Below are 20,844 nucleotides of genomic sequence, written 5' to 3'. Positions count from 1 at the left end.
GAAGGATTCTGGAGGGAGGGAGGGAGAACAGTACTCCTAAAAGGAGGTACACCAGACGGACCTGTTCTCCACAAAGTTGCTGACCCTTGCCAGGATGTCAAAGGAAAACATTGGTTTGCAGGCTGTGGGTTTAATGTATTCCGTCTCCTCCCTAGTAATGATTCCAGAACAAGAAATCTTAACTTTCCTGTAATGAGTGCAAAGAAAAGGCATTTTCTTCTCCCAGAATAGACTCTCTGGGGGGACTTTGATAGACTTGTCATTGCTCCTCATTTATTTATTTATTTATTTATTTATTTATTTATTTATTTATTTATTTATTTATTTATTTATTTATTTAGATTTATATAACGCCCTTTCCCGAAGGACTCAGGGCGGTTTACAGGGTATTTAAAAAACAGTCAATACAAACGTTAAAACAAATTAAAAGAGATCAAATAGAACCCTGAGAAAATTAAAACCCAGTTAAAATTAAAATTAAAAATATTCTCAGCCTGGGCCAGAGAGCTCGAAGAGCCAGGTCTTCAGGTCCCGGCGGAATGAACGGAGGTTGGGGGCAGTCCTAAGCTCCGCAGGCAGCTGGTTCCACAGGGCAGGCGCACCCACTGAGAAGGCCCTACCCCTGGGTGTTACCCGCCGGCAGTCTTTAACCAGTGGCACCCTGAGGAGACCCTCCCTGTGGGAGCACACTGGACGAAGGGAACTTGATGCTGGCAGCAGGTGTTCCCACAAATATCCCGGACCCTCGCCATTTAGGGCTTTATAGGTCATCACCAGCACCTTGAATTTCACCCGAAGGGCAACTGGAAGCCAATGCAGCTCGCGGAGTAGAGGTGTTACATGGGAGTATCGGGAGACCCCCATCACGACTCACGCGGCCGCATTCTGCACCAAGACTGTGATCCAAGTGTCCATCAGGCTTTAACAAAATGTAAAATGGGTTAACTAGTATTGATGGTGTCTTGGGAAGGAAGGAAGGAAGGAAGGAAGGAAGGAAGGAAGGAAGGAAGGAAGGAAGGAAGGAAGGAAGGAAGGAAGGAAGGAAGGAAGGAAGGAATCTCAAAGGGATGACAAAAATGAACTGAATGTGAAATATGACAATTTGTGAGGAAAGTTCCTTATATGGACATTCCTCTCAGTCTACAAAACAGAGCAATGCAGAATCTGTCCCAAAGGAGGAAGATGCTGGAGTTTTCATTCTGTTGTGGGGGTTTTTTGGGAAATGTAGCTGGCTGTTAGGAATTGAAAAGAAAGGTATCTAACAGCCTGAAATTGATGTAGCACTGAATGCCTTCAGTTGGCATTAGCAGCCATTATCTTACTTTCTTCCCCTTGGCACAGATTATAGGAGCAATGTCAAAGGAAGAAGAATATTTGTCTCTTTCTCACTTACTAAGTGAGAAATGCGAGGGCATTTAAGTCATCTAGGCTTCTTGAAACACATTTCCAGATTATCAGCAACTTTGTAAGAAACCAGGCACTAGCCTTGAGCCCATGCAAGATAAAAATAAATCCTAAATACCATTCCCTCTATTCAGCGCACATAGAAGTCTATGTTGGCTAGATTTCTTCTTGCTTTCTGAAAGATTTTACTCATAAGTTGGGGAAAGGGGCTTAGATACCTTTCTTTTCATTACCTAACAGCCAGCTGCATTTCCCCAAGAAATAGAATTCTTTATTGGCCAAGTGTGATTGGACAAACACAAGGAATTTGTCTCCAATGCATAAGCTCCCAGTGTACATACAAGCAACAAGTGATAATTGTAGTGTATGCTGGGCTCGCATACACATGTAGCAGCCACATCAGGAAGCGCAGAGCTGGACAGCTCCGTGCAGGAACTACGTTCGGCGGAAAAGCCAGATTTAAAGGGATTGGCCGCCTGGCCGGCGGGAAACCAAGGTTCAAACCTATTGGTCAGGCATTCACCTGGGCAGGTATAAAAGCATGCCCAGGTAACCATTGTCCGGCCGTTCAGACCACGCTACCACCAATAAAGATTATACACACACCTACACCTGCGTCTCATCAATCCGCGAACCCGACTTAAATAATCATAAAACACAATCATCATAAGTCATAGATACAACACTCAGTGATAGTCATAGGATACTAAAGCAATCAACATAAATCATAATAGGATACTAAATAAAAGCAATCAACATAAATCATGAGATACAACATTATAGTCATAAGAATTTAAGGAAATAGGTAATAGGACAGATGAGAAGGATAATTAATGCAGCCCCATGGCATAAACAGTGTGGTGGGAATTATTTGTTTAACAGAGTGATAGTGGGGGGAGGACTGTCTTTGTGTCTGGTTGTTTTGATGTGCAATGCCCTGTAGCAGCGTCTTGAGGGAAGAAGTTGAAACAGTTTATGTCCAGGATGTAAGGTGTTTGTAGATATTTCCACAGCCCTCTTTCTGGTTCATGCATTGTACAGGTCCTCAATGGAAGGCAGGCTGGTTGCAATCATTTTTTCTGCAGTCCTAACTATCTGTTGAAGTCTGTGCCTGTCTCATTTGGTTGCTGTGCCAAACCAGACAGTTATAGAGGTGTGAATGACAGACTCAATAATTCCTTTGTAGAATTGTATCAGCAGTTCCTTGGGCTACAATTTGTATTTACTCCTGTCCTATTCCAAGGCTGACAGAGCTTTAAACATGGAAGAAGTATTAACATTTTCAGAGCTTTCATCTGGGAGCAAGTCATCCTGACATCCCACTGAACCCTTGATTAAAGTGCTATTAATAATAGTGCATAAAAATTGCTTAGGAATAGGAACTGCTTTCTTAGCAGTGAGCCACCCAATCATTCATCTGCTTTCATGCTTCTACCATCAGTACAATCTGCAGAAATTAGTTGATGGTGATACTATGAAAACATTAATCTCCTGGCTTGTCCAGATCAAGGGCACTGACAAAAAATAGAAACAAACCAGGCAGGGTTTTTTCCCCTCTTCTCCCTCCCCCACCCCAGTTTGGGAACCCTCCCCACAATTCCAGGCAGCCTATAACTACTAACTGGAAATATTTGAATGTTCTCACACTGCAGGAATCCTTTGGTTTATGGTAAAGATAGCTATGGCATTACTTCTTAAAAACAGAATTAGCTTTATGATGCAAGATCAGTAGGCCTCCAACCAAGGCGCCTCTTCTCAATTCCAGCTAATGCCTAGCCAGTCCATGAACAACCTCAAGCAAGGATGAAGATGGCCAAAAGATCTAAACTGAAGCCAAAGCTAGAATTATACTACATTTCCACTGGGACTTTCGAAGACAGATGGATGGATGTTGGATGGATAGATGGCATTGCAAAGATGGAAAAGAGAACACTGCCCATATTATTGCAGATGAGTTGGAAATAAAGTGTGGGAACACATGGAGGAGTAGCATCAAAGCCCCACATAGAAATATTTATCCTACTGCAAAAATTCTGAATTTTTGATTCTTAGGGAATCCTATCTGCCTGTCAGGATTCACCCCATGTAAATGCATAGATTATATCAACTCCAGTTCCACTGCTAATGTTTTTTTCTATACAAATGTAAGAAGGAGAAACATTGCATTGAGTCTACTTACTCACAGAAGACTGTACTAAGCTAGAAAAAAAAGCTAAGTCTTCCAGGTCTCACTCTTATACCAAGAGTGAAAATCCTGTGTTCTTCCAGAGTTTGTTGGACTATAACTCTGATCAATCTAGTCAATTTAGCTAACATAGTGTTAATGGAAGCTGTAGTACAACAACCTATGGAAGTGGCAAGATTTTCATGAACACTATTTCATTTTGTCAAGTGAAATAACCATTAGGTCAGTCATTAATATGGCCATATTGTCAATAATCCTCCCCTCTAGATCTTTATATGGCTCAAAACCAAAGGCTGTAGCTTTGATTGGTTTGTGTTTTTTCTTAACTTTGTTTCCATAATCTTTCTCTGATTATTATTGTACTCAGTAGATAATCTTTCTCTCAGATCATAGAACAAATCACTGAACTGTACAGATCAGTAAGCATTGTTTTGCCTAACAAAGCAAGCTACCAGCTGATGAGATTCTCTGACCATTGTTCATTATCTTTCCCCTATGTGACAGAATGGTTTTTGATATCTCATCCTATCCCAAATTGAAAACCTGCCTCATTCACTCTGGGGTATCTCACATCTATCACTCCTAGAATAGCCAGTGTGAGATAAACAATGATGGCTTCTTCATATGGTATGTCTTACCTCTCATAACTCTCATCGTCTTTATTCCCCTTCAGTAGATGGTTCCAGTCATTGGTTTAAGGTGAGATACAGGGAAGATTGGGGTTGCTTGTCCTACATAATTCCTTCTTTATACCAGAGGTCCCCAACCTTTTGGGCACCAGGGACCGGTTACGTGGAGAGAGGTTTTTCTGTGGACCGGAGGGGGTGTGGTTTTGTGTGGTGCTTGCATCCTGCAGATGGGGCTTTGCTTGTTTGCATGGCCCAGTTGCTGCCATGCCGCAGACCGGTACCGGTCCACAGACCGGGGATTGGGGAGACCCCTGCTCTATACAACTGCATTATCCAACCCTTTCATAGTTTAGAGCAGTGTTTTTCAACCTTGTCAACTTCAAGATGTGTGGACTTCAACTCCCAGGATTCCCCAGCCAGCCATGCTCGATGAAGAATTCTGGGAGTTGAAGTCCACACCTCTTGAATGTTGACAAGGTTGACGAATGCTGGTTTAGAGTTCCATGGCAGACAATAAGCATCGTGTGTGGAACTGACAGCATCTGTCCCACATTTTCATTCTGACCAGGAGATTTTGATTTCAGTCGTAATCTGGGAACATACATGTAATAAAAACTGATAGAAATGGCTACTCAACCTGCTTCAAGAATTATGAGAAGAAAGGCAAAACACATTTGTTTTTATAATATAAAAATCCAGCAACTTACTCTGGGTAAGGCGTTAAGAATATGAAAATGTCCCAGTGCAATTTGACCGCAGGTCCATCAAGCCTGGAAGTCAGTGTCCTATGAAATGACTTGGGAACTTTAAAACAAAAGTTAAAAACTGGATAAAGAAGACAGGGATATGTATTGCAAATGATAGCTCAGAAAATGGCCAACTTACTAAGTTGAAGTATGTTCTGATGCAATCATGAAGAGGTTGGTGAGATGTGGACTACAGCATTCAGTTTCTCTTTATCAGGCGAGCGCAGTTTTCCCTGAAATATGTTGCCTTCTCTAGCAGCTCCTAGAATTCCTGACCAGCACTTCCAACATCTGCCAGGGCTTGCAATGCAGGCTCCAACAACCGGAGGGACATAGGTAGGGAAAGCTGGGTGATGGCACCCAAACAGAGCTTATTCTGACCTTGTATGGATATAAATCTGAAAACTCATTATTCACACATATCATTCCAGTGTTTTAAGTAGATTTATAGCAAGCACACATTAAAGGCAATGAATTATAGGCACGGTTGAAATGCAGATGAAGATCATCTCAGTCCAGAACAGATGTGGGTGGCAGAAAGAGATGAAATGATGAACAAATTGCAAGATATTTAAAGAATGCCATGCTAAAAAGAGCTAAAATAATTTATAGCTTAGCCTGGTCAGACCGCTATTGAGCCTCGGTGATCACCCTTTGATAATTGAGAATCCCGGGATGGTAAGAAGCAGAATGCTCTGGGATCTCTTTGGATCAGGTTGCATCTAGGCTTCAGTAAATGCCAGGATATTTTAGGATTTAGGGGATTGTGAAATGAGCTACAGAGATGAGTAGAGCAGTCAATGCTAGGCAGGATGGGCAGGTAGACTAAGAGGTGTTTGAGGATAGAACTAGAGGTGCAGAAGAAGCAAACACCCTCTTCTCTTGAATTCAACTCTACCCTGGAATGTTCCCCTTCTTTGCTTCCCCTGTGGGCCCCTCTAACTTGGATGAACCTAGATGAAGACGGGCAGAAAGCTAAAAAGTGCAGCATTTTTCTGTGTAAGGGAAACCACTCCCCTCATTTTTCCTCTTATTTATCACAGGGGCATAGTCTATGATTGAGAAAGAAACCAGAGAATAGTCAGGCAATGGTCGCCTTTTAAAATCATTGGGAGTTTGCTCCTTCATAGGCCCAGCATCCATACGAACACAGGTCACTTGCCTCTCTGCTGCTGGGTGTGTGTGACAAGCTGATTGTGCTCATTCTTCTGAGAAAGGAAAGCCTCTGGAATAAGAAGCACTGCATTGGCAGACATAACAGGACAGAAAACAACCTGCATGACTACAACCCAGCATATGAATCCACTGAGTGATATTGACTGGGAATAGTTAGAAAAACTGCCCTGCCTGGTCCCTCCTCCCACGTTCAATCATGCCTCCATCCACATATGTATGGAGAGACTCAGTTCTGGAGTTCTTGTTTGTGGGGAAATGGAAGGACATATTGATTGCACCTCCATGTTTGCAAACATCACGCCTTGATCTCTGGAGTGTGATTGGCATTTACAATTTATTGGCTTTGAAGCAAAAATGGGTGGGCTTGAACTTCACGCTCACTGCTCATTGTGGTTTGGGGAAAAAATTTGTACACCACTAATGATTTAGAAGGCTGCCCAAGGAAGCAGCATTACTGGCAAAGGTGAGTTCGCACTCTAGGTGGAAGAGCCAGCCTTAGAAGAAAAACATACATTATCTTGGCGTTTGGACTGATGTTCTTCTTACAGAGGTGGAAATACTTGGGTCGAACACATCATAGACCCAACTTCAAAGAAGCCCTGTGAAATCTCCTAAAATTAAGGATTTAATTTAATTTAATTTAATAATATTTATATACCGCCCTTCTCCCTGAGGACTCAGGGCGGTTCACAGGGCAGAATAAAATACTAAATACAAACGTTAAAACAAGATTAAATAATTGCCCATATTAAAACAGTTAGAATCAAGTTCTAAAACGCCAAGTTAAAATTAAAACACAAGAATAAAAACCCCACCAATCCCCATCAGGCTAGGCCGGCTTGAACAAACAGAAACGTCTTGAGATCGCGACGAAAGCGAAGATCGGGCGCCATCCGGAGCTCTACCGGTAGCTGGTTCCACAGCTCCGGAGCGCCCACAGAGAAGGATCTCCCCCTGGGGACCACCAATCGACATTCTCTGATCGGTGGCACCCTGAGGAGGCCCTCTCTGTGGGAACGCACAGGGCGCAGGGAGCTTGATGCCGGCAGCAGATGTTCCCCAAGGTACTCCGGCCCCATGCCATGAAGGGCTTTAAACACTGTTACCAGTACCTTGAATCTCACCCGGAAGACAATCCAAGAAAAAGAAACAAGCATTTTAAGGCTTACAGATTCTCGTAGAAGGGATTTAAACTATTTACAGAACCAAAGGCACCTAAAACTCCTTAAACATTGGATGGAATGTTCTTTAGCCATAAACAGTAAATACGTTTCAAGAAAATGGAAGAGTTTCAATAGTTTTTCCAAATTTGCAGGATCTCTAGGGTTACCAAATACAGAGGAACCATACATATATGAGGGTACAGTTTCAAAGATATGCTTTACTCTAGCAATATTCCAAGCAAAGTACCACACAAAAATTACTCTACCGAGTTGCTGTGTCAAGCAACACAAGTCCTTCTTCTGAATTGCAAATGAAGATGTCATGTTGTTACCTCACTTTATATGTTGACTCTGAGGTCTCTAACACAGAGACTTCATTGCCCTGTGTTAATCTCCAAATAACACAGAGAGCAGAGCTGGACCTGATACCTACACTGTGTGCAGTATTTCATGTACGTCCTCAATGTATTAATCCTCAGAAATCAAAGTTCTTAGTAATCTGGATAGGATAACAAACTCAATTTTGTCTGGAACTACAATTTCAGCCAGATGCAAAGCTCTCCCTCTCTACTCCTCTCCCCTGTGGCATGCAACTTCTTCACATGAGCCTGAACACGATGGAAGGCTGCTTCTTGCAAAAATCAGGTGCTAAGAATTCTTGTATCTCTACTCTGAGGAGTATAGGTAGCCCTCGAAATAAACCATTTGTTTAACAATGGTTCAAATTCATGATGACCCAGGAATGTTGGTTCTCCTTAAGCCTGAGATTCCTCGGTTAAAAACTAATTGGTGGGGAGCATGTGGGGTGCAGTTTGGAAGGCTGGCTGGGAAACAACTGTTTTCCTTGCTGAAGTTCCAATCCCCTGGAGGAGTTCTGGGGAATCAGATATATTGCAGAGTCTTTCACACTTTTCTGCACTTTTCTTACTTGATTTACCTTTCTGCCTAAATAACCAAAGTGCATACCAGTAAATCTTACAACTCTGGCAACTTACAATAAACAATGTGCTAAGCACATTGGTTTGTGCTTAAATTGTAAGCCGCCCTGAGTCTTCGGAGAAGGGTGGGATATACATGGGATTAAAATCCAGAGAATAATTGCTTGAAAATTACTGGGGTTAATTTCCAGGACTTTATGCACCGGGCAGTCTCCTCATCAATCTCTGCATCTAGGTCGGAGCAGACCCATATATGCCACTCACTTTCATCTAGCAAAAAATAATAATAATAACGTGACGTTTATTAAACTTCAACAAATACCCAAACAGTTAAGTGGCAAAATGAGGTAAAAGGCAGACATAGGGAAAAGAAGAGAACTAATCTCTTCATAATGCTCAGAGGTTATAAAAACATAATCGCTGAGGCTTAACTGGAATGTGTTGTGTAGGAAGGGTCAATCAAACCTAGGAAGAAACAAGAATGGCAAGAAAGAAGAAGTTTATCCTAATGAGGAGAACTAACAAGACAGGCAAACTCTGGCAAAAAACATGTAAGTGATTTAATACAGAAGAGAAAAGGGATTGTTCAGTATGTACAGGTAGTCTTTGATAGTAATTGAGCCCACAATTATGGTCATTATTTTGTGCCTCTCATTAAGTAGGTCACATTGTGGCAGCCTTTAGGTGAACAAGGCAGCCATAAAGTGAGCACCACAGTCATTAAGCAAATGCCACGATCATTAAGCATACCCATTGTTTACTAGGGGCAGATTTTGTCAAAAATCAGAACCAGCAAAAATGTTGTAAATTGTGGTCATGTGACCACAAGGCTATGTAAAACAGACATAAATGCAGCCCAATTGCTGAGTGGCCAATATGCAGTTACATGTCTGAATTGGGTGGCTGTCAGAACTTCAAATCTGAGATGTAAGTACCTTTTGGGAGGATCCATTATAATTTTGAATGGCCACTAAACAACCAAATTTATTTATTTATTTATTTTATTTATTTTAATTCCATTTATATCCCGCCCTTCTCCAAAGACTCAGGGCGGCTTACAAGCTTAGCAGTAAGTCAAATGTAAGTCAAGGACAACCTGTAAGGCAAAAAAAACCAAACCAACAACCACGAAAGGGACAAGGGATGTTTTCAATATGCAGGAAGCAGAAAAGCTGCCATTAGAATGACAGTGGTCCTCACCATGTGGATGGGGATTGAACAGAAACTGAAGGAATTATTGGCCTGTGCCTTTATGAGATAAGATAGGGCAGGGGTCTCCAACCCCCGGGCCCTGGAGCAGAACCGGTCCATGGCATGCCAGCAACCGGGCCACACAAACATGCAAAACCCAATTTGCCAGATGCAGGCAGCACACAAAACCACACACCCTCCAGCCCGTGGAAAAACAACTCTCCATGGAACTGGTCCCTGGTGTCCAAAAAGTTGGGGACCTCTGAGATAGAGGACAAACACCTGAACCAGAAGCAGAACTGATCTTGGGGAGAGAATTGGAACAACTAAGTCAATTTGAAATAATGAAAGAAGATATTCTGGAACATGATGAGAGACTAGCGTAGTTAAAGATCACTGGGGTCCTGGTGTCTCCACCCAAGAACCCTTGAAGAATTCAAATGTGAAATTGTTAACTTCTAGCTAAAATTTTATTATTTATCATTCCAATGAGCCACGGCGCCAGATGACTGAAAGGTATCAAACATGACAGCAATATTTAAAAAGGAATGCAGCAGTTCTGTATAAATGATAATCACAATAAAACTGACGTAAGGAACTGAGCCTCGTTGAAAGAAAAGCTGCACAGGTTCTACAAAGATACATCCTGCTTTGCCAATAGTTTAGACTGTTTTGAGTGTTGCTGAATGAATGGAGGTGATCTTATTGACACAGTTTGGATTTTTCAAAAACCCTTTGACAAAGTTCTTCACCAAAAGTTTTTGAGTAAACTTAGTGACAGTGAGGACTTCCTTTCATGAAACAGATAAAAAATTACTATGAATTGAATTGAAATTGATTTTTTTAAATACTTATAATAATAATAATATTGGAAGGGACTTTGGAGGTCATCTAGTCCAACCCCCTGCTCAGGCAGGAAACCCTATAACATTTCAGACAAATGGCTGTCCAGTCTCTTCTTTAAAACTTCCAGTGTTGGAGTATTCACCACCTCTGGAGGCAGGTTGTTCCACTGATTAATTGTTCTAACGGTCAGGAAGTTTCTCCTTAGTTCTAGGTTGCTTTTCTCCTTGACTAGTTTCCATCCATTGCTTCTTGTCCTGCCTTCAGGTGCTTTGGAGAATAACTTGACTCCCTCTTCTTTGGGGCAGCCCCTGAGATATTGGAACACTGCTATCATGTCCTCCCTTGTCCTTCACTTCCTTAAACTGGACATACCCAATTCCAGCAGCTGTTCCTTATATGTTTTAGCTTCCAGTCCCCTAATAATCTTTGTTGCTCTTCTCTGTACTCTTTCTAGAGTCTCAACATCTTTTTTACATCGTGATGACCAAAACTGGATGCAGTATTCCAAGTGTGGCCTTACCAAGGCATTGTAAAGTGGTATTAATACTTCATATGATCTTGATTCTCTCTCTCTGTTAATGCAGCCTAGTACTGTTTGTTCAAATCCTCCTGTATCTTAAGCCTATTTTCTGGAGTGTTGGCTATTCCTGCCAGCCTGGTGTCATCTGCAAATTTGATGAGTCCCACTCGTCCAAATCATTGATGAAGATGTTGAAGAGCACTGGGCCTAGAACAGAGCCCTTATACAAATTATATCACAGTAGTCTTCTGGTCCACTTATTTTGTCACTTCGTCAAAGAATGCAATAAGATTTGTCTGGCATGATCTGTTTTTGACAAAGCCATGTTGCTTTTAGTAATGACTTTGTTTGCTATAAGGTGTTCGCTGATTCATTGTTTGATTATCTTTTCCTGAATCTTCCCAGGTATTGAGGTCAGGCTGATAGGTTTGTATTTTCTTGGATCTATTTTTTTTTTCCTTTTTTGAAGATGGGAACTACATCAGCTCTCTTCCAGTCCTCTGGTAGTTCCCCAGTGCTCCAGGATCTTTGAAAAATATAGTTCAGTGGTTCTGAGATCACATCTGCCAGTTCCTTGAGAGCCTTGGGGTGTAATCCATCTGGTCCTGGTGATTTGAACTCATCTAGGCTGGACAGGTGCTCACCATTTTCTTGCCTATCTTAACTTGTGTTTCTAATCTGGTTTTTTTTTTTTTTTGCTACTGTTTTTGATAGGTTGGACTGTTTTTTCCCTTTATGTAAAGACAGATGCAAAAAATGAGTTAAATAGTTCTGCTTTCTCCCTGTTGCTTGTCACCTTGTTGCCACTTTCCCCCACTAATGGACCAATCATTTCCTTAACTTTTTTCTTGTTTTTCACATGTTGAAAGAAGCTTTTTTTTGTTATTTTTGACTTTGGTCGCAAGCCTTAGTTCATTTTGAGCCTTAGCTTTCCTCACTTCAACTTTGCAGGCATGGGCTGTCTGCTGTTATGTGCCCCTCTTTCCACTTTTTATACTTGTCCTTTTTATCTTTCAATTTACCAGAGTGTTCTTTATGCAGCCATGTTGGTTTCTTTTGAGAGCTGTTATTTTTCTTCTTTGTTGGTATTGTGCTAGCCTGGGCTTTATTATTTCACTTTTGAAAATTTCCCAAGCTTCTTGAATTGTTTTCCCCTTGAGGATTCTCATCCATGGAATCCTTCCCAAGCTCTCTCTAAGTTTATTAAAATTAACTCTCTTAAAGTCAAAGTCTCTAGCTTGACTGTGTTCTATTGCTTGTGTTTCCATGATGTTGAATTCCAATATTGCATGATCACTCCCCCCACCCCAAAGGCTCCTGTAGCTTCAACACCTTCTATCATTTCATCTCTGTTAGTGAGGATTAGATCCAATATGGCTAGTTCCCTTCTCTACTTTTTGGGAGACAAAGTTGTCTGCTAGGTTTGTCAGGAATCTATTTGATCTTCCACTCAGTGCAGAGTTTGTCTCCCAGTTGATATCAGGGTAATTAAAATCCCCCATTACTATTGTGATGTGCTTCCTACATATCTTAGTTAGCTGACTAGCAAAAAGTTCATCTATTTCCTCTGTTTGTTTGGGTGGCCTATAGTATAAACCTATAGCGATGTCATTCCGCCCTCCCCCCCCTTTTATATTGACCCAAATGCATTCAAGACAGTTTTCATCATTGTTGTGCTCTATTTCTGTAGAGATGTAGTTATTTCTTATATAGAGAGCAACTCTACCTCCTCTTTTGTTTGGTCTGTTTCTTTTAAATAATTTAAAACCCTCTAGCTGTGTGTTTCATTTGTGGGTTTCATCCTACCATGTTTCCGTAATGGCAACAGTATCATGTTGTTGTTAGTTGCGAAGTCGTGTCCGACCCATCACGACCCTATGGACAACATTCCTCCAGGCCTTCCTGTCCTCTACCATCTTGGTCTATTTTAACGCTAGATCCGTAGTTAACAAAGCTCCCCTCATCCGTGATCTGATCGAGGAGGAATGTGCGGATCTAGCGTGCATCACGGAAACTTGGTTGGGTTCGGAGGGAGGGGTGCCTCTCACCGAGTTATGCCCGCCAGGTTTCCGGGTGCTGCACCAGCCACGGGCTCAGGGCAGGGGTGGTGGGGTGGCAGTGGTTATTCGGGAGACTTTGTGTCCCCGGGAGGCCACCATTGTCCAGATGGCCGGGAGTGAATCCCTCCTCTTGAGATGTGGTCCTCGGGTTCAGTTGGGCTTGTTGCTCACATACCTGGCGCCCAGCTGTGTGGCAACAGCCCTGCCTGAGCTGCTCGACACCCTCTCAGGGTTGGCGGTGGAGTTCCCCAGGCTTATTGTCCTGGGTGACTTCAACCTGCCATCACTGGGGGGGTCGTCGGAGTTAGCTCGGGAGTTCATGGCTTCCATGACAGCCATGGGCCTGACCCAGGTTATTGAGGGCCCTACTCACGAGGGGGATCATACTCTCGACCTGGTGTTCCTGTCTGGACAGTGGTTGGATGATCTGGGAGGGGGTTCTCCGTCCATCACCCCTCTGTCGTGGTCAGATCATCACCTCCTGAGGCTGGTTTTCCGTCATGCCATCCCCCGCCGCTGGGCGGCGGAACCGACCAGGTGGTTCCGCCCCAGGCGCCTAATGGACCCGGACCGGTTCCAGAGGGCGCTTGGGCCGATACCTATCACCCTTACCCACAGCCCAGTCGATGCTCTGGTGGAGGCCTGGGAAACGGCTGCCACCAGGGCACTCGACTGTGTTGTACCCATGCGACCTCTGACTCGGCGCAGATCCCGTTGGGCTCCATGGTTCTCTGTGGAGCTCCGGGAGATGAAGCGTCGGAGACGAGGTCTAGAGAGCGGTTGGAGATCCAGCCGATCCGAATCCGACCGATTGCAGTTAAGAACCTTCATAAGGTCTTATCTTGCGGCGATAAGGACGGCGAAGTCTAACTACTTTGCCGCCCTTATCGCGTCCGCAGATAATCGCCCGGCCGCCCTGTTTAGGGTGACTCGCTCCCTCCTTAACCAGGAGGTGAGGGAGGATCCCTTGCAGGGACGAGCCGAGGAGTTTAGTCATCATCTGACGGACAAAATCGCTCGGATCCGGACCGGCTTGGACTCTGACTGGGCAGAGACTGATGTGGAGGAATCAGGCGGTCTTGAGCACGTTATCTGGACTGAGTTCGACCCTGTTTCCCCTGATGATGTGGACAGGATCATGGGGAGACTGAGCTCCACCACCTGTTTGTTGGATCCGTGCCCCTCCTGGCTAGCTTATGCGGCTCGGGAGGGAACACGAGGCTGGTTCCATGCAGTAATAACTGCTTCTTTGAAGGAGGGTGTCTTCCCTGCCGCCTTGAAGGAGGCGGTGGTGAGACCCCTCCTCAAGAAGCCTGCTTTGGACCCGGCTGTTTTAAACAACTATCGTCCAGTCTCCAACCTTCGCTTCCTGGCGAAGGTTGTTGAGAGTGTGGTGGCGCATCAGCTCCCTCTGTTCCTGGAGGAAACTGATTATCTGGACCCGTACCAATCGGGCTTCAGGCCCGGACACAGCATGGAGACGGCATTGGTCGCGCTGGTGAATGATCTCTGGAGGGCTAGGGACAGGGGTTGCTCCTCTGTCCTGGTCCTATTAGATCTCTCAGCGGCCTTCGATACCATCGACCATGGTATCCTGCTGCGGCGTCTCAGGGGGTTGGGAGTGGGAGGCACCGTCCTACGGTGGTTCTCCTCCTACCTCCAGGGCCGCTCGCAGTCGGTGTTGACAGGAGGGCAGAGATCCGCCCCGAGGTCTCTCATTTGTGGAGTCCCTCAGGGGTCGGTTCTCTCGCCCCTCCTGTTCAACATCTACATGAAGCCGCTGGGCGAGATCATTCGTGGTTTTGGGGTGGGGTATCACCAGTACGCTGATGATACCCAACTTTTTCTTTCCACCCCGAACCAACCCAGTGATGCCCTCTCCGTGATGTCCCGGTGCCTGGAGGCGGTTCAGGTCTGGATGGGGAGAAACAGGCTTCGTCTCAATCCCGCCAAGACTGAGTGGCTGTGCATATCGGCGTCTCGGGTTAACCAAGTTATTCCACCTTTAACGATGGGGGGTGAGGTGTTACCCCCCGTTGATAGGGCTCGCAACTTGGGCGTCCTCCTGGATTCACGGCTCAATTTTGAAGATCACATAGGAGCCGTGACCAGGGGGGCTTTTGCACAGGTTCGCCTGGTGCGCCAGTTGCGTCCCTATCTGGACCGAGACGCCCTACGCACAGTCACTCATGCGCTTGTGACCTCCCGTTTGGACTACTGTAACGCTCTCTACATGGGGCTGCCCTTGAAGACCACTCGGAGGCTTCAACTGGTGCAGAATGCGGCCGCGCGAGTTGTAATGGGGGTCTCCCGATACTCCCATGTAACACCTCTACTCCGCGAGCTGCATTGGCTTCCGGTTGCCCTCCGGGTGAAATTCAAGGTGCTGGTTATCACCTATAAAGCCCTACATGGCCTGGGTCTGGGTTATTTGAGGGAACACCTGCTGCCGGCATCAAACGCCCTTCGCCCAGTGCGCTCTCACAGGGAGGGTCTGCTCAGGGTTCCGCCGGTGAGAGATTGCCGGCGGGTGACACCCAGGGATAGGGCCTTCTCAGTGGGAGCGCCTGCCCTCTGGAACCAGCTGCCGGTAGAGTTGAGGACTGCTCCCGACCTCCGATCATTCCGCCGGGGCCTGAAGACCTGGCTCTTTGAGCTCTCGGGCCCAGGCTGAGGAGAAAATTTTAACTGAGGTTTTAATGTACAGGGTGATTTAATGCTTTTTAATTGGTTTTAACTTTTGTATGTTTTGATTTTTAATTCCCTGTAAACCGCCCTGAGTCCTCAGGGAAAGGGCGGTATATAAATGCAAATATTAAATTAAATTAAATTAATTCTGGAGTCCATTTAAGCTCATGCCTACTGCTTCAGTGACTCCATCCAGCCACCTCATTCTCTGTCGTCCCCTTCTTCTATTGCCCTCAATCTTTCCCAGCATTAGGCTCTTCTCCAGTGAGTCCTTCCTTCTCATTAGGTGGCCAAAGTATTTGAGTTTTAGCTTCAGGATCTGGCCTTCTAAAGAGCAGTCAGGGTTGATCTCCTCTAGGACTGACCGGTTTGATCACCTTGCAGTCCAAGGGACTTGCAGGAGTCTTCTCCAGCACCATAGTTCAAAGGCTTCAATTCTTTGGCGCTCAGCCTTTCTTATGGTCCAGCTTTCACTGCCATACATTGCAACTGGGAAGACCATAGCCTTGACTATACGCACTTTTGTTGACAGGGTGATGTCTCTGCTTTTTAGTGTGCTGTCTAGATTTGCCAACAGTATCATATCTGCCCCCATTTACCTGAATTTCTAGTTCACCCTGTTTACTGTTCATACTCTGTGCATTGGTGTATAGACATTTGAGTTCTTTATGACTGACCCTGTGTTTACTTTCTACATAACCTGTGTGGTGCCTGAGTTCCCCTATTTTCTTACCACCTGTTTGGTTAGTGCACTTTGTGTGGCACTTGCTATTAAAAGCTTGATTTTGCTTGACAGAAAGGTTGATATTCTTGTCCACATACACATCTATGTTACATGCACTGATAACCTATAATTTTTATATTGCTGGGGACAGGAATGTTCTGTATCAATTAATTCACTGTCCCCATTGTTTAGTTTAAATACTCCTCCAGAAAATTTGTGAATTTATTGCCAAGTAACTCAGTCCCTTTCTTAGATGGATGCAAACCATCTCTTTTGTACATTTTTTCATTGAACCATCTACAGACAACATGACTAATACAACCAAATCCTTCCCCTTTACACCACTGCTTTAGCCACATGTTGCTATACGCTGGCCTTTTCTATTTTGCTCCTTATACACTCTGAAAAAGTAAGCCTACAGCCTATCCTGCTAAGTTCCTGCCCCAAGCATTGGAAATCATTCTGCACAGAGAGTATATCTTTTTGGAACAGATCGTTAGTGCCAAGATGTACAATAACAATCCACATCACAGTCCTTGCTGGCATTCTTGACTATTTTAAAAAAACGCTTCTTGTTCCTACTGGCAGTAGCACCTGGAACACACCTGACCTCTTTTGAAACCTCTGTGTCCTTTCCTAAATTTACATCCCTTATAATTGAATCACCAACCAGAAGGTGACTTCTCTTTTTGGATGCCTTTTTCTTCTTAAATGACTGATGTGTAGTACCTGATTCGCACTTCTCCCTGTCAAAAACAAGTTCTTCATCTCAGACCACGATCCCCTGCTTATTTGAGTTATCATCACAACTACCTTGACCTGTCTCCTTAAGATCCCTATTAAGGTCAGCAAGGGCACTGTATCTGTTATGCAGGGACACAGCAAAAGCTTTGTGTTTATGGTTCATAGCTCTCACCCTGCCAGATACCACGGTTGTCCACGCTGCCTTTCTCTTGCAGGATCTTTGTGATAAAGGGGGCTGATAGCATGGAGGCTCAATAGAGTAGAAGGGCTGAGCTGGACACCTAATTTCTGCCTGAAGAGCACAGATTACAGACCCTAGATAAATAATCTGTCCTTGTAGACTAGTTTACAGATAGGACAGTTTCCAGTTCCCATTTGGCCAAGCTGAGAACTGCCCCCGACCTCCGTTCATTCCGCCGGGGCCTGAAGACCTGGCTCTTTGAGCTCTCGGGCCCAGGCTGAGGAGAAATTTTTAATTGGGGTTTTAAGTGTACAGGGTCAATTTAATATTTTTTAATTTGGTTTTAACTTTTGTATGGTGGATTTTTTAATTCCCTGTAAACCGCCCTGAGTCCTCAGGGAAAGGGCGGTATATAAATGTAAATAAATAAATAAATAAATAAATAAGTGTAATTAGACACACAAGGAATTTGTCCCCAAGGCAGACATATTCAGAACAGAATAACAAAGTGACCTTGGAGGTAGTCCAACCCCTGCTCAGGCAGGAAACCCTATACCACTTCAGACAAATGGTTGTCCAATCTCTTCTTTAAAACTTCCAGTGTTGGAGCATTCACAGCTTCTGGAGGCAGGTTGTTCCATTGATTAATTGTTCTAACTGTCAGGAAATTTCTCCTTAGTTCTAGGTTGCTTTTCTCCTTGATTAATTTCCATCCGTTGCTTCTTGTCCTGCTTTCAGGTGCTTTGGAGAATAGCTTGACTCCCTCTTCTTTGGGGCATATTGGAACACTGCTATCATGTCACCCCTCATCGTTCTCTTCATTAGACTAGACATATCCAATTCCAGCAACCATTCCTTATATGTTTTAGCCTCCAGTCCCCTAATCATCTTTGTTGCTCCTCTCTGCACTCTTTCTAGAACCTCAACACCTTCTTTACATTGTGGTGATCAAAAGTGGATGCAGTTCCAGAAGGATCTTTTTAACCTGGATGAATGGTCAAGCAAATGAAAAATTCCATTCCATTAAAATAAACATAAAACAATTCTTGCTAGGATCCCCCAAAACACAACTTTGTACCCATTGATGGGGCTGAACTGCCTGTAAGAAGGAAAAAAAAATCTTCAGATCTTAGTGGCTAATCTACCGTAATTAAAAAGTGTATTTAGTGTTCAGCAGCTGAGAGAAAGGACATCCCATGCTTGCAATTATTAGGAAAGATTGAAAATAAAAATGCTAATATTGTAGTGCTGTTATACTAATCTACTGTAAGTCTACATCTGGAATGCTGTGTACATTTCTGGTCAATGCACTAGGAAAAAGGTTATAAAAGAGTGTGGGAAAAGTTCAGAAGAGGACAAAGAAAATATCAAGAGTCTCAACTTCATCCCTATAGGAAAAGGTTAAAAACTTTGGAACTTGTTAGCTTGGGGAAAAAGGGAAAATAACAGAGGATATGTGTCAACGCTGCTAACTTCGGATGTTTTCGCATTGACAACAGATGAAAATGTAGGCATTTGTTCCTTTTCGCTTTCAGAGTTAGATGATGCTGGGGATGGGGCATGTAAATGAGAGTCCAGCTAGACATAACAACACTACACTTAGCATAAGAATCAAGGTTATTGAACTCGGAGCTGATAAAGAATTGGTGGGCTGGAGAGCTGGAGAGGAAACTGTGCTTCAAGCTAATTGGAGAATGTGATTTATGACTGTTAACTGGAGGAGGGAATTGTGCTTTGATACTATGTGCCCCTGGGAGGGGAATTCGGTTTTAGGCTTTGATTATGTAAGTGCCGATATTATGCTACTCAAATAAAAGATCCTTTTAAGGTAAACAATGTCTTGAAGTTCTTTTGAAGAGTTTCATCTGTCGGAACCATGACAATATGATTGAGATATATAAAATGCAAACAAGAAAACGTAGGCTAACTGTTGTCCAGGGAAGTTGACTGGGAGATCTAAAATGGGTAGCGGAAAGCACTTCTTCCCAAAACACATAATTGCCCTGTGGAATTCATTACCATGAGGCACAGTGATGGCCAGTGCTTTTTTTGTAAAAGAAAAAGGTGCCGGAACTCACACATGTCACACAACCCACCTTGCCTACCCTACAAGGTTCCATCCAAAAAAGGTGCTGGAACTCCGTTCTGAGCGTTCTATGACAAAAAAAGCCCTGGTGATGGCCAATAACTTGGATGATTTTAAAATGGGATAAATTTGTAGAGGGCTATCAGTGACCACCAATCTAAAATACTGAATGACACCTCTAGGCATTATACCTCCAAACATCAGTTGCAGGGTAACATTAGCTGGAAGGAGTTACATCTCTCTTTCCTATTTGGGGAGAATCATAAAGGCTGTCTTTCTCACTCACAGCAGTTGACCACTGTGGAAAATGCTAAATGCAACTGACTTCAGTGGAGTTCATTCCATTCCAATTTATTGGTATCACCACCCACTGAATACAGCTAGTCTTTATGAGAAATTCATACCCAACCCTATCTAGAAGCCATACATTTTATTTCAAATTCTTGAGACAATGCTTAAGAAGCAGGTAACAGCAGTGACCAAATGAATTTACACAAATTCATCTTGTGGGCCAATTGTGCCCATTCCTAGATCAGGAGGCACTGCTGATAGTCGCTCTTGGCTTAATCACTCCTTATCTGGCTTATTACAAAGTGCCCTATTTATTGCACAGAAAGTGGCAATAAATATAGTTTTGAACTTCTTACAGTACACTTGTATGACACCACTGTTTTGTGAGCTGCACTGTCTTCTAGTAGGTTTTGATGTGCCAGATGTCATTTTTAAAGCCTGACATGTCCTGGGTACTTGTAGGACTGTTCATCCCCTACCTGCAGTTTCTGCCTGTTCCATCAGATCCATCAGGGTGGCCCTGCTCTGTGAAGCTAGCGGAGCAGCTGGCTGGACCAGGCAATCTGCCTTCGCTGTTGTTCTCTGTCTTCTTTCTGAAACCTGGATGGTCCTGATTCTGCTGGCCTTCTGAAAGGCCTTTTCTCTTAGGCATGGCAGCTGGAATGTTAACCAAACCCGGCATGTGGTGTTTGTTGGTTTATGCTGTTGGGGACTTTCTCATGCTATTGGAAAGTTCTTTAGGGCATCTTAAATGGGTTTTTTCTTGGACATTGTTTCCTGCTGTGTTTTTATTTTTATTTTTTTCCTGTTCACCTCCTAGACTTTCTTTGGGGAAGAGGGGGTGGCCGTGTAAATTTGCCAAATAAATATATAAATACCGGGTCTTTCTAAGCACTACACAGAAAAATACTAGACATGGTCCCAGAACATTTTCTTCTTATTTGGTACCTTTGATGCAGAGTTGATAATAAATGGGGCAATCAGTATAAGCCACAGGTAGGCAACCTTGGCTCTTTTATGACTCGTGGACTTCAACTCCCAGAATTCCTGAGCCAGCATGGCTCAGCTTGGAAACTCTCCCTTTCCCCTCAGCATGGCTGGCTCAGGAATTCTGGGAGTTGAAGTCCACGAGTCATAAAAGAGCCAAGGTTGCCTACCCCTGGTATAGACTCAGCCTTGTGAGTCACTGAGCCTTCCCTACTCACCCCTGACGACAGAACAAACATGTCCTGGCACCATCATTTTTTGCCATGGCCTCAGGAGGTTAGTCCC

The 20,844-nt window shown here is 43.9% G+C and overlaps 1 protein-coding gene across 1 annotated transcript in view; it reads left to right on the top strand.

Moving 5' to 3' along the window:
- GIPC1 (GIPC PDZ domain containing family member 1) overlaps positions 1-18,211 on the top strand; it is a 56,014-nt gene extending 37,803 nt beyond the window's left edge. Inside the window, exon 8 of the mRNA XM_083354402.1 lies at positions 18,114-18,211. Coding sequence (XP_083210528.1) covers positions 18,114-18,143 — 30 coding nt within the window. The 3' untranslated portion in view covers positions 18,144-18,211. The remainder of the gene's footprint in view (positions 1-18,113) is intronic.
- The last annotated feature ends 2,633 nt before the right edge of the window (positions 18,212-20,844 follow it).

The sequence above is a fragment of the Vipera ursinii genome (assembly GCF_947247035.1).
Source record: "Vipera ursinii genome assembly, chromosome: 2".
Lineage (NCBI taxonomy): Eukaryota > Metazoa > Chordata > Lepidosauria > Squamata > Viperidae > Vipera > Vipera ursinii.
The sequence above is the reverse complement of the archived record's forward strand: the minus strand, read 5'-3'. Positions and strand labels throughout refer to the sequence as shown.